The sequence below is a fragment of the Amphiura filiformis genome, chromosome 17, assembly GCF_039555335.1.
Source record: "Amphiura filiformis chromosome 17, Afil_fr2py, whole genome shotgun sequence".
Lineage (NCBI taxonomy): Eukaryota > Metazoa > Echinodermata > Ophiuroidea > Amphilepidida > Amphiuridae > Amphiura > Amphiura filiformis.
The window spans coordinates 19,475,963-19,490,032 of record NC_092644.1 but is presented as its reverse complement, the minus strand read 5'-3'; the positions used below and the strand labels follow the sequence as shown (position 1 = coordinate 19,490,032).

Here is a 14,070-nt window from a genome sequence, read left to right as displayed (position 1 = left end):
GTAGTGGGGGGTCTAAAATCTCACAATTTTGCACATTGTCCCCTTAAGTAAATTTTGTATTACAGTGGTCTGTGCTGTGCGCCAAGCATAAACACGGAAGTGATAAACAATCATGCTGATCAATGGTCATGACAACAAGACGGTTGTCCTATTGGTCAACAGCACGTAGAAGGGGAGGAGACCTCGACAATTCTATGCAATTGCCGATCATCAACACGTACCTGGACCACGAAAGTACTAAGACATTTACTTTAAACTTAAGGGATGGGTATGAACGTTTGGACAGTATTTATTGTGGGACATTAGAGCACATCAGACATATCAAATTGCATTCTGAATACGAAGAATGTCCTTCTGATATCAAAATCATTTTGATTTTTTGAAATTTGCAATGTAATACACATTTTATGGCAAATGATTAAAAATTGATATTTTTGATATTGAACAGTACTTGAAGAAAACTTTATAAATCTGATGATTTATACTTAAAGTGTATGTAGGTGGGATGAAAAACCGATGATCAATTGAAAATTTTGACCTTTCGTATCGAAGATATGGATTTCTTTTCCCAAAACACACAAAAAAATTAGGTCTTTTATATCATAAGTATGAAAAATATTAATTTTAATTTTAATAAAATTTGTATTATAGCGTGAATTTCAAAAAATGTAAATTATTTGATATCAGAAAGACATTCTTCGTATTCAGAATGCAATTCGATATGTCTGATGTGCTCTCATGTCCCACAAAAAATACTGTTGAAAACGTTGAAAACGCTCATTCCAGATCCCTCAACTGGGATATTCAATGGTTTTTGCTCTGACTGGGAGGCAACTTTTAAAAGTTTTTGAGGGAATGACCCCCCCCACCCCATTTTGTCACCACTCGGGAGTACACGTTTTGTAAAGAAGACCCCTCGGTGTATAAACAAAGTTTTGTATGTCATTTTGTACTATACTGGTGTAAATATCTATATAAATAGAGGATATAATTATTGTATATAAATTTTGTATTTACACAAAAGGTGTTAGATAAGATTGAGAATGAGCTAATCCATTTAAAATCCACACTCCCCCTGTGGAAGATTCTGGAAACATCTGCCACAGGGGAGTATGAATTTCAAATAGAATTAGCATATTGATCTACTCTATTTGAAACTCACACTCCTCAGAGGGTGTATGAAATTCAAATGGAGCTGCCAAATGTGTTCATTCCATTTGAATTTCATACTCCCCCTGTGGAAGATATTTCCAAAATCTTCCACAGGGGGTGTGTGGATTTTAACTGGAACAGCCCAATGTATTAGGTGAAATATGTCAATTATGATTTCAATTATGACAAAAACATAATATTAATTAATAATATTAATAATACCATCAAGGGTTTATGATTTTTTTTGGGGGGGATTTGTTTTGTTGTTGAAAAATCTTGCCAGTCATTGTTTTTGTTGTGTTTACGGCGATGCCATCGTGTTGTGCCCTTGAGTAAGGCACTTTATCTTGATTACTCCTCTCCACCCAGGTGTTTAAATGGGTACCGGCATTCTTAAATGCTGGGAAGGTAACAGACTCGCTGTAGAGGAGGTGTAGCGATCCCCCTATAGCAACATTACATGGAGGAGTCTGGCTCAATCGCCAATGAAAGAGAGATGGGCACTCCGATCACTGTTTATACAGGATCGACTCCTTTACCTTTTTTTTTTTTTTTTTTGAATCATTGCAAATTGCTTGCTTTTGTAGGCCACTAAATTAAGAGAAAAAATGCTGACCATATCAGTGTGTGAAAAAGCATCCCATATTCTTATTATATTCCTTATCTTTCTTGCAAAGCACTTTTCCGCAAAGTCCCCTCTTTAGATGTGCTGCATCATATTTTTGTTTTTCGTAATTTTCTTGCATGCATTTACTGTAAAAGAAGAAATTTTCGTGAGGTTTTTATTTTTTGCGAATTTCATGCGAGTGGACATAAAATCGCTGAAAATAAAAACTCGCGAAAATAACCTTTTTGCATTAGGTTTCTATTGTATCAATATCAAAACCGTGAAATTTAATTCTCGCGGAATTGACAAAATCTTCAAAATCGCGAAAATATCTTCTCGCGAAAATATTGACTTTTACAGTATGCAATACCATTTTCACATGGTGCACACTGTAATTTCAGCATGTGTATGAAAGGCGTACAAACAAACACACTTTTCAAATAGTCTGACGTCTTGCCTGCATTGGGCTATTCCAGTTGAAATCCATACACCACTTGTGGAAGACATGACTTTAATCTCCCACACATCCGAGTGTGACTTTCAAATGGTGTTACCTGAATGGGTGACTCCATTTGAAATCTACACCCCTGTGTGGGAGATTAAAATCATATCTTCTACAAGTGGTGTATGGATTTCAAGCCCATGTTTCTGTTGTGACAAGCAACAAATTTATGCAACAAAAAAGCGAAAGAGCACATTTTGTCGTCTGCATCACATACTGTCGTATCTCAAAAGGCTGCCTTGTGCGATTAAAAAAAAATTACAGTCATCTAATTGTGATGCGATATAAAAAATTAATTTTATATATATTCATTTTGATGTATTACAATCCCATGTACATTCATAACAGAAAGAAGCATATCGAAATATGAAATAACAATACAACAGTGATAAAATACAATGATAATAAAATTCACACAAGGCAGCCATATGAGATACGACAGTATGTGATGCACACAACGATTTGTCGTAACAAACGCTGTTATGATGGAAAATGGCAACAGATATATGCGTGGGACTATAGTGTTGGTCTTAGGGAGTGTTCATACTTTGGTGGGGTGGGTTGGAAAAGTTGGTGCCTTGAACACAAAAAATTCTTGATCCCCTTTATAGGGTCTAAAATTTTGTTGATCCCCTTTTTTAGAGTCTAAATGTTTCTGGATCCCCCTAATACTGACTGAATTTTTAGTTTTGTTGATTTGAAACTTGAGAGTACACAATTGAATACTTTTAACATTTATGCGCGCAAAAAATTTGGAATGTTCATGCCTTAGTACATGTTATCCCGGACTTTTACTCTCTAATTTTTTTGATACCCCCTATTAATGACTGATTTTTTTTATCCCTAAGTATTTATGAACACTCCCTTTGACTTACATTCATGACTGGATGATTGTTTACATATATACTTGGTGTGTACATAAATATAAAAAAATGTTTTTGCATTCAATTATTTTGTAAAAGTTGGATGACACACCTAAAAAGTTCTGTCAAAAGAATGAATTCTATGGGTCTTTTTATCTTTTCAGTTTCCGTAAGTCTATTGTTCAGATACGAAAACGCAAGGGATTCAGTAAGTACCAATCAGCTTATTTCAATAGGCGTGGATGCCTGTGTCAATAAAGGCTGGAGAGACAAGGTTATGGATCACCGGTGTCATGGGTGTTAACACCGGTATTTTTTATGGTCTAGCGCCCTCTAGTCTTTGACACTGTTATTGATTCACATTATTACAAAATGCCAATCCGAATGAAAAGGTCCACTTTTTTCTGTAAAAACGTTGAAAATAAGCCCTTAAATCACAAAAGGTCCGCTTATGAGCATGTCGCACCCCAATACACATGTGCAGGGCCGCAGTGTCGCCCTTCCCTCGCCTATCACCCTATTTTGCTTCCTCCTCCTCCCCCCCTCCCCTCCGAATGATCAGTCTCCACACTCTCTCCCCGGTCCCTTCTCTTTCCTCTCGAGATCTTCTCTTTCTAGTCTTTCCGTTTCTCCCTCTCCTCTCTTTCTTCCTCACCCCCTCCCACTCTCACTTGTTCAGTCTCAAGTATTCCCTCCCTCCCTTCCTTCCTCCCCCTCCTTTGCGAAATTTGTCAGTATGACCAGAGAAGATGAGACTGAAAATAAGCTCTGCAAAAATAAACATTTAAAATAAACCCGAGTCTTGCATATAGGCCCAACCAATTATCAGATTAGCTTGCCATTGGTACGAATGAATAGAATAAATTATCTTTGCTCCAATGCAATTCTTTTGTATTGCATTTCAATATAAAACATGATTACCAAATCACCACTTGTATGCGCCTCATTGGGAGATATTTGACTATTTCAGACGCTTCGTTTCATAGCCAATATGATAGGCTTTTTGCTTATAACTTGGCAACATGGTTAGTATATATTTCAATGCAAGACTTTTTTACGAATCACTTACGTCTAGGCGTAAGTGCATATACACCAAACACATGTCAATTGAAGCCGCACAATTTACATGAATTTAGGACCGTAAAATTTAGACTCTTCTTTTGTCTAGATTGGCACCCAACCGCACATCTCAAGGTTTTATGTAAAAATCAATATAACTTACCAAAACGAAAACTGAAATTCACGAGCTTCAAATTTTCAGTAACTAACAAAAGGCTAGAATAAAAGATTGGTCATACCTGGGAGACTACCACTTCAGAATAACAATGACTTACAAAAACTATTACGGATACGGAAACAGAAACTGAAAAGATAAAACGACGGCTTGGGAAACAGGCTATTTGCATTGAACTCGTAACCACTCTTTAGGACATATATAAATCTTTCAATATAACTGTCAAATTTGAGACTTGCTTGTATGCAGGTAATATGGTTACTAAAATGAAGACCATTAAAATACTAATAACAAAAGAATTGCTGTAAGTGTCTTGACTGTTTTTTTTGACTCGCCTGTTTTAACTTGCCTGAATTGTGCTATTCCATTTGAAATTCACACTCCCTGTGTGGAAGATTAAGGTCATGTCGTCCACATGGGGTGTATGGAATTCAAATGGAATGGTCCAAATTAGATGCATCAGACTGGGTCTTTGGAAGGATGCTGTAGGTCAGAGGGTTGGCGATTTGCTTGATTTAAAACAAATCAGAAGAATCAATTTTGTTAATTTAAATCTATTTTAATCTATTTTGGGATGGATTATGCTATCTACTGAAGATAGCTGGTAAGATATATTGTGCTATTTACTAAAGATAGCTGTGAGATGGATTATGCTATCTACTGAAGATAGCTGGTGAGATGGATTGTGCTATCTACTGAAGATAGCTGTGAGATGTATTGTGCTATCTACTAAGATAACTGAGATGTATTGTGCTATCTACTGAAGATAGCTGGTGATGTATTGTGCTATCTACTGAAGATAACTGTGAGATGGATTATGCCATCTACTGAAGAAAGCTGTGTGATGTATTGTGCTATCTAATGAAGAAAGCTGTGAGATGTATTGTGCTATCAACTGAAGATAACTGTGAGATGGATTGTGCTATCTACTGAAGATAGCTGTGTGATGTATTGTGCTATCTACTGAAGATAGCTGTGATATGTATTGTGCTATCTACTGAAGATAGCTGTGAGATGGATTATACCATCTACTGAATAAAGCTGTGTGATGTATTGTGCTATCTAATGAAGAAAGCTGTGTGATGTATTGTGCTATCTACTGAAGATACCTGTCAGATGGATTGTGCTATCTACTGAAGATAGCTGTGAGATGGATTGTGCTATCTACTGAAGATAGCTGGTGAGATGTATTGTGCTATCAACTGAAGATACCTGTGATATGTATTGTGCTATCTACTGAAGATAGCTGTGAGATGGATTGTGTTATCTAATGAAGAAAGCTGTGAGATGGATTGTGCTATCTACTGAAGATAGCTCGTGAGATGTATTGTGCTATCTACTGAAGATAGCTGTGAGATGTATTGTGCTATCTACTGAAGAAAGCTGTGTGATGGATTGTGCTATCAACTGAAGATACCTGTGAGATGGATTGTGATATCTACTGAAGAAAGCTGTGTGATGTATTGTGCTATCTACTGAAGAAAGCTGTGTGATGTATTGTGCTATCTACTGAAGAAAGCTGTGTGATGTATTGTGCTATCTAATGAAGAAAGCTGTGTGATGTATTGTGCCATCTACTGAAGAAAGCTGTGTGATGTATTGTGCTATCTAATGAAGAAAGCTGTGTGATGTATTGTGCTATCTACTGAAGATAGCTGTGAGAGGGATTGTGCTATCTACTGAAGATAGCTGTGAGATGTATTGTGCCATCTACTGAAGATAGCTGTGAGATGGATTGTGCTATCTAATGAAGAAAGCTGTGAGATGGATTGTGCTATCTACTGAAGATAGCTGTGATATGTATTGTGCCATCTACTGAAGAAAGCTGTGTGATGTATTGTGCTATCTAATGAAGAAAGCTGTGAGATGGATTGTGCTATCTACTGAAGATAGCTGGTGAGATGTATTGTGCTATCTACTGAAGATAGCTGTGAGATGTATTGTGCTATCTACTAAGATAGCTATGAGATGGATTGTGATATCTACTGAAGATAGCTGTGAGATGGATTGTTCCATCTACTGAATCTACAAGATGCAGGTAATATGGTGACTAAAATGAAGACCATTAAAATACTAATAACAAAAGAATTGCTGTAAGTGTCTTGACTGTTTTTTTTGACTCGCCTGTTTTAACTTGCCTGAATTGTGCTATTCCATTTGAAATTCACACTCCCTGTGTGGAAGATTAAGGTCATGTCGTCCACATGGGGTGTATGGAATTCAAATGGAATGTTCCAAATTAGATGCATAAGACTGGGTCTTTGGAAGGATGCTGTAGGTCAGAGGGTTGGCGATTTGCTTGATTTAAAACAAATCAGAAGAATCAATTTTGTTGATTTAAATCTATTTAAATCTATTTTGGGATGGATTATGTTATCTACTGAAGATAGCTGGTAAGATATATTGTGCTATTTACTAAAGATAGCTGTGAGATGGATTATGCTATCTACTGAAGATAGCTGGTGAGATGGATTGTGCTATCTACTGAAGATAGCTGTGAGATGGATTGTGCTGTCTATTAAAGATAGCTGTGAGATGGATTGTGCTATCTACTGAAGATAGCTGTGAGATGTATTGTGCTATCTACTGAAGAAAGCTGTGAGATGTATTGTGCTATCTACTGAAGATAGCTGTGAGAGGGATTGTGCTATCTACTGAAGATAGCTGTGAGATGTATTGTGCTATCTACTGAAGATAGCTGTGAGATGTGTTGTGCTATCTACTGAAGAAAGCTGTGTGATGGATTGTGCTATCTACTGAAGATAGCTGTGAGAGGGATTGTGCTATCTACTGAAGATAGCTGTGAGATGTATTGTGCTATCTAATAAAGATAGCTGTGAGATGTGTTGTGCTATCTACTGAAGAAAGCTGTGTGATGGATTGTGCTATCTACTGAAGATAGCTGTGAGATGTATTGTGTTATCTACTGAAGATAGCTATGAGATGGATTGTGCTATCTACTGAAGATAACTGTGAGATGGATTATGCCATCTACTGAAGAAAGCTGTGTGATGTATTGTGCTATCTAATGAAGAAAGCTGTGAGATGTATTTGTGCTATCTACTGAAGATAGCTGGTGAGATGTATTGTGCTATCAACTGAAGATACCTGTGATATGTATTGTGCTATCTACTGAAGATAGCTGTGAGATGGATTGTGTTATCTAATGAAGAAAGCTGTGAGATGGATTGTGCTATCTACTGAAGATAGCTCGTGAGATGTATTGTGCTATCTACTGAAGATAGCTGTGAGATGTATTGTGCTATCTACTGAAGAAAGCTGTGTGATGGATTGTGCTATCTACTGAAGAAAGCTGTGTGATGGATTGTGCTATCAACTGAAGATACCTGTGAGATGGATTGTGCTATCTACTGAAGAAAGCTGTGTGATGTATTGTGCTATCTACTGAAGAAAGCTGTGTGATGTATTGTGCTATCTACTGAAGAAAGCTGTGTGATGTATTGTGCTATCTAATGAAGATAGCTGTGAGATGCATTGTGCTACTGAATATAGCTGGGAGATAAGTCTTGCAGTCATGAGAAGAGTTAATCAATTTGTCCCAAGAAGTTCACTGATTGCTATTTACAACACTATTAGGCCCTATCACACATTTTGACCAAGCTGCATGCAGTGTAATTAATTTAATTTTAAAATTTTAGGCCAAAAAAAAAAAATGTTGTGTTGCCCTCCGCGGCCGGGTCAAAATCGCGAAAAAATCTGGGCCCGGGTTTTTTGTTTTTGTTTTTTTTAATTTTTTTTTGGAATAATTTTTTTAACAAATGATTTTTTAAAATCATACATGTACCCCCAAGCCTATTCCCGGATCCCTGACGTTCACTAAAAAGATTGTGCCCCAAGCCAGGACTTTAATTGGATAGTAGGACTTGCTCATTGAATCCCAACAACATGGATGTTAGGCCCTTCACAATTGATTTTGAGTTTCCTATTTCCTGCTCGCATCAAAAATTGAGAATGCAAAATATTTAATTATTTGATTTTTATCTGTCATTTTCTCTGTTAAATGACATTTTTGTTACATTAATTTGCTACTTTCTTACTTTGATCATGAATCCTGAACAAACAAATAACACATATTATTATCAATGTATAAAATCAACCATAATTGCAATATGATCTGCATTCTGCAGTGCCAAAATGTACCATGCAGGATGTTGATATTGGGCTGTGACCACTCGTTTCAAAATGAAGAAAATAATAAGTAATAAATAACTAATAATTAAGTTACCTTATGCCTTTTTTTAAATATTTAAATAGTAAACTAAGAATTAATTGTGAAGGGTCTTAATATTAATATTTCAATAAAATATTCAACATTGGGTAGAAAATACAGCCAATATTATGCATATGCCTCTCTTCACTCATGTTACTGTGAAATAGTAGGTATCAAATGGTTGAGTTACTAAAAAAAAAAAAAACTACCAGATTTTAGGCTTGGGAGGGCAACACAACAATTTTTTTTTTTTGCCTAAGCTTCAGAAACTCCAAAACACGTCAATGCGTATACGTGTACCATTATGAGACCGACTATAACTTATTCTACTGGATGAACAATGTTTTAAGTTACAAACTTGTTGTACCAGTTTAATGATTTTACTTTCTGGTTTATCACGAAACTACTTCAGTGTTGTACTAATTTGATCTGGTTTTCATAATGTGTGTCTCAGGGTTCTAATGAAAATCAATTTTGTAATTATTTGTTGAGTAGGTTGCCCTGCTTAAATATGGTTATTAGATAAACAAATAAATAAAATAGACGGTGCCGCAATAAAAACGTTTTTTCTCATCTTTTCTGAAAGTTTATTATCTCTTTCATAGACCAACAAAATGTGTTGTAGATTACTATTAGATTTTGTTTTTACATTTTTATTAGCAATTCAACCCAGTAACTCTAACAGCTGCTTATCGACGGTACAAAAAAGGTGACTTCCAGAGAGATTACCTAGAGGGCTGGCACAGTTCACTAACCTGCACTGTTTGTCACGTTTACCGTTTACCTGGCCGCTGGTACAAGAGACTGTTAAACCGTGCACGCAGAGTACCGCTAACTGTTCAAAGGTTATTCTATTTTTAGAATAAATTTCCTGGACATCCGTCCAGGTTATTTGCAAGCTTTAGTGCAATAAATAATGCAAATGTCGTCAATATTATTGTGTCAACGGCAACTTTTGAACAAAATAAAAGTTTCATATCTACCAAATTCAACATGTTTCAGAGGAACCAAACATTTTAGAAGAAACATGAGTGTTTTAGGAGGTATGTATGTACTACTATAGTCTACGTTAGTTGGTTTAACGTGTACTTAGTCCTTATGTAGTAGGTCATGTCAAAATTGCTAGCCTCTGATTTAGACCTATGATACCGTAAACGTTCGCTATGGCGCACCTGCAATTTTGTGCGAAAATCGTTGGGACAGATGGTGTTTGAAAGATCAAATCATCAAATTACTGTGAATTGAACATGACGCTGAAAATACATGATAGGTTTCATAGGTCATGTTATGTATTTGTTTACTCCTCTCCCCCTCCCCCCGAAACAGTGTTGGAGCACAGATTGAGCTAAACAACTTTCCACTATTTTTCACCATTCAACATTGAATAAGGGGAGCGGGGATGCATTGAATAAGGGAGCGGGATGCAATGAATAAGGGAGCGGGGAGTGTGAAAATAATTTTTAAGTATTTCGCGTTCTATCTTCAGTAGACAGCATGTAGGCCTAATGGCAATTGCATTATTTTCGCATCTTAATAATTAACATACACATACCGATCCGTGAGAAAATGGTATGAAAAACGTTATAAGTAGGCCTATATAAACAGCGGGAAACTTTCAAAATCATGTTACTTACGAATATAATATATCTAAGAGCCTTCTAAGTGAGTGTGTTTCAGTGTCCTTTTTCAGCCACAGACGAGTAAGGGCTGTGCAATAATGTGCAATATGTGTAGGCCTACCCCGGGGTGGTGAATTTTCAAAATGGTCTGCCAAAATCGCTTACCCCCCCCTCTGGCCGTGCCAAAAATCTTTGCCCCCCTTTGACGTGCCAAAAACATTTGCCCCCCTTTTGATGTGCCAAAATTCTTTGCCCCCCCCTTACACATGCAAGATTTTGGGGAACCCGAATTTAAAACCTTAAATTGTCTTATCATATAATGCGAGTGCAGCAGGAAATTTTGCATATTTGAATGTGTTCCTAGCGTTTTCCGACACCTTTTTAGGACGTAATATATAGAAATGGTGTCAAAAATATCTGTGCCAAAAATCGCTTGCCTCCCCTTTTGACCCGCCAAAAAATCTTTGCCCCCACCCCCCTATAATTCACCAGACCGGGGTGCACATAAGTATTGCACCACCCCTAATGTGTCCTTGGCAAGTAATAAAACCTACACGTACGCCAGTGGCCTCTTCCATTATGCTTCGGGCACATTCTAGGTGTTAAGGATACTGCTATTGCCTTTTTCTTTTAAAAATAAATGTAGGCCCTAACCTCCGCCGAAAAACAAAAACATGAGAATTAGATAATTAATTTCGCATCTTACACTTTTCATCCACAATTTTTGCATCAACATTAGTTCTTCTTTATTATTCAGATCATGACGACCCTGAAAAATCAAGCAACGGCCCTAAAAAACCAAGCAACGGCCCTGAAAAACCAAGCAACGGCCCTGAAAAACCAAGCAACAACCATGTGAATCCAGCTGTCGACCCCGATGCCGACCTTGGGAATTCGGGTGGTGCTCCTACTAACAGGTAGATAAATCCAGGGCTGTCAACTCTCACGCATTGGCCGTGAGTCTCACGCATTGGGGCACTTTCTCACGGTCTCACGCCAAGGTAGTATAATCTCACGCTTAGTTAGTAAATCTCACGCAAAATGAGTAAAATCTCACGCATCGTCATGAATAATTTGTTACTCCTACCCCCCGCTTTTCACTGTCTCGGCGCCGTGGCTCAAATAATCATGCTACAAAATGAACATTGGAGTCGGCAAATCCCGGTACGCCTCTGTCTCACGCCAAGCAATTCCAAAAAGTTGACACTGACAGCCCTGTAAATCTGAAATGACCGGAACACTTGAGGATGAAACCCCGGATGAAACATCATCCAAGACAACTTGACGGTTTCCGGAATTCCCCGAAAGAAGGCCTAATTTATTCCGAATGGTCTTTGACCCGAACGGTCATTTCTCCGACGGTTTTTTACTCAGAAAGGTAATCATTTCATTAATTGCTCCGAAAATGACAATTAACGTGTTTTTGCTCCAAAGAGTCGTTTAGCGTGTTTAGTTTGTCAGTAAATAGGCCCTATCACGCAGAAGGGATTTCGCTTTCGGAGTTATGACTCGTATACCATTTCCAGACTACAAATAAATGCCTCGTCGGAATAGTATAATAAACAAATCTTTTGGAGGGCGAATTTAAATCTTTCGAACAATAACCATTCGAGTAGCCTAATGGTCAGCATTTTCGGACAAACGAAGGCTTCGGACTAAATACCTTTTGGACGAAATTAAATTGGACAAAATTGACCCTTTGGAGCAAAATCCTCTCTGTTCTCCCATGGAATACACGCACATGCATCCATATTAAATGCGCCTTTAAATTGTATATTTTTCTATTTTATACAGAGATCAATTGGTACGCAACCTGGCGATAGGAGGCGCCGCCGCAACAGTTGGAATTGCCGCTACTGGCATAGGAGCTGTTGTAATTTTACCAGCCATAGGCTTCACAGCAGCTGGAGTTGCTGCTGGATCTTTCGCTGCTGGAATGATGTCCGCAGCAGGAAATGTGGCTGCTGGCAGTGCCATTGCTGCTGCTCAAAGTATTGGTGCTGCTGGATTTGCTACAGGTACTTATGTAGCTGCTGGACTTGGTGCTGGAGCAACAGGCGTCGGAGCTGCTCATATAGCAAATCGATTCAAAAAGGGCGATGATGGTGGTAAGGAAGGCGGCGGTGGACCACCACCGCCTTCCACTGGTGGTGGTAGCGATAATGGTGGGGTCGGCAATAGAGATGGACACAATGATAGCAATGTAAAATCACATGACAACGGCAATTCAGACTCTAAATTATGACTTAGAATAAAGGCGGGAAATTCAAATAGTAATAATCGTGGCATGCATCAGAATACTGTTTAGGGTTAATTCTGTGAGAGGTGATGAATATATATCCAGTGGCGGCACCAGGAATTTTTTCCGTGGGGGGGCAAAGTCAACAAATTTTATGCAAAATTGCTGCAAAAGGTGGAAATATACACAATTTGGTGTTTTTGCCTCAAAACTGGGGGCAAGAAAATGCCCCCCGTAGCGCCGCCACTGTATATATCACAGGTTGAACATTTTAGGTTGACTCCCATTCCCCCTTCTGTCCACAGACACAAATTATTCATTGTAAAGGCATGGAGCGCCCCAAAACTGAAAATTTTGATCAATGTCTAAAGAACATGTGGGGAGCGCGAGCAAATTTAGTAATATAACTAAAGATTGTGCACACATTTTGATTGAAAGTGAAAAAAATGCGCATGTAGCTCATGAAAAATTTATGTCACCAGTCCAATTTTATAACCCCCCCCCCCCACTATTTTAGTACAAGGACCCCCACTTTTTGGTATAAAAATTCTATGACCCCCAGTGTATTCATGAACCCCACCACACTTGTGCACAGTTGCTATAATTGCGGGATTTTGGACTGAGCTTAGCAATTATGACTATTTATATATGGGTTTTATAGAAAAGAGACTTATAATGAATTGGAAAGCAACAGTTGCACAGATGCACCAAATTACATTCTGAACACGAGGAATGTCTTTCTGATATCAAATAATTTGATTTAAAAAAAAATCGTGATATAATTCAAATTTTATGGCAAATTATTAAAAATTTATATTTTTGATATTTCCCCAGTCCTCGTAGTAAACTTTATAAGCTGGGAGGAAAAGCCATCCATCACTTGAAAAATTTGAGCTTTTGTATTAAAGATATACATTTTTCCCCCAAAACACCTAAAAATAATGGACAGCGTTTCCTCCCAGCTACACTATATACACTTTTAAGTACGTATCATTAGATTTATTAAGTTAACTTCAAGGACTGTTAATTAAATGCCAAAAATTTATATTTTTAATAATTGATAACACCAGTCCAATTGATTTATGATCATTTTCAACTTACAGCACCACCACTCAAAAAAAATTAATCCAACTTATTTATTGGAATTTTTTTAACAGCATCATAAGTTTGTTCTGCTTATATTTAGGCAAAAATTATTCAGCTTTTGTTACTGCGCATGTCAATAAACTGCGCATGTCAATAAATTCCCAACTCGCGCTCGAGTAAATTCACATTACCCAGAGTGCAACTAGCGCAAGTGCTACCCCCAACTGCCTGCACACCATTCTATTCGCCGTAGAAGTGATGATGTAACAGGATTAATTATTACCATAGCAATAGATTAATATAAATTTTGAATAGATCGCCCTGCACTACAACATTCACACTGTACCTATGCATTGAACCATAGATGTCAAAGAAATGCTAATCACTCGCAGCTGTAAGATTAGTATCATTAAAAAGAGCAGTATTGTATTCAATCTATGATTGCAGACATGTGGTGATGAGTGCAACCTGCTTGTAGTGCAGGGTGATCTATTCAAAAATTGTATTCATCTATTGCTATGGTAGTTAATCTGATTA

At 37.5% G+C, this 14,070-nt stretch overlaps 1 protein-coding gene across 1 annotated transcript; it reads left to right on the top strand.

Annotated features, from left to right (window-relative positions):
- The first annotated feature begins 9,461 nt into the window (after positions 1–9,461).
- LOC140138296 (uncharacterized) lies at positions 9,462–12,578 on the top strand. Its single transcript, XM_072160208.1, has 3 exons — positions 9,462–9,632; positions 10,966–11,125; positions 12,003–12,578. The coding sequence occupies exons 1-3, from the start codon at positions 9,506–9,508 to the stop codon at positions 12,451–12,453; spliced, it is 738 nt and encodes a 245-aa protein (XP_072016309.1). The 5' UTR covers positions 9,462–9,505; the 3' UTR covers positions 12,454–12,578.
- Positions 12,579–14,070: the final 1,492 nt, after the last annotated feature.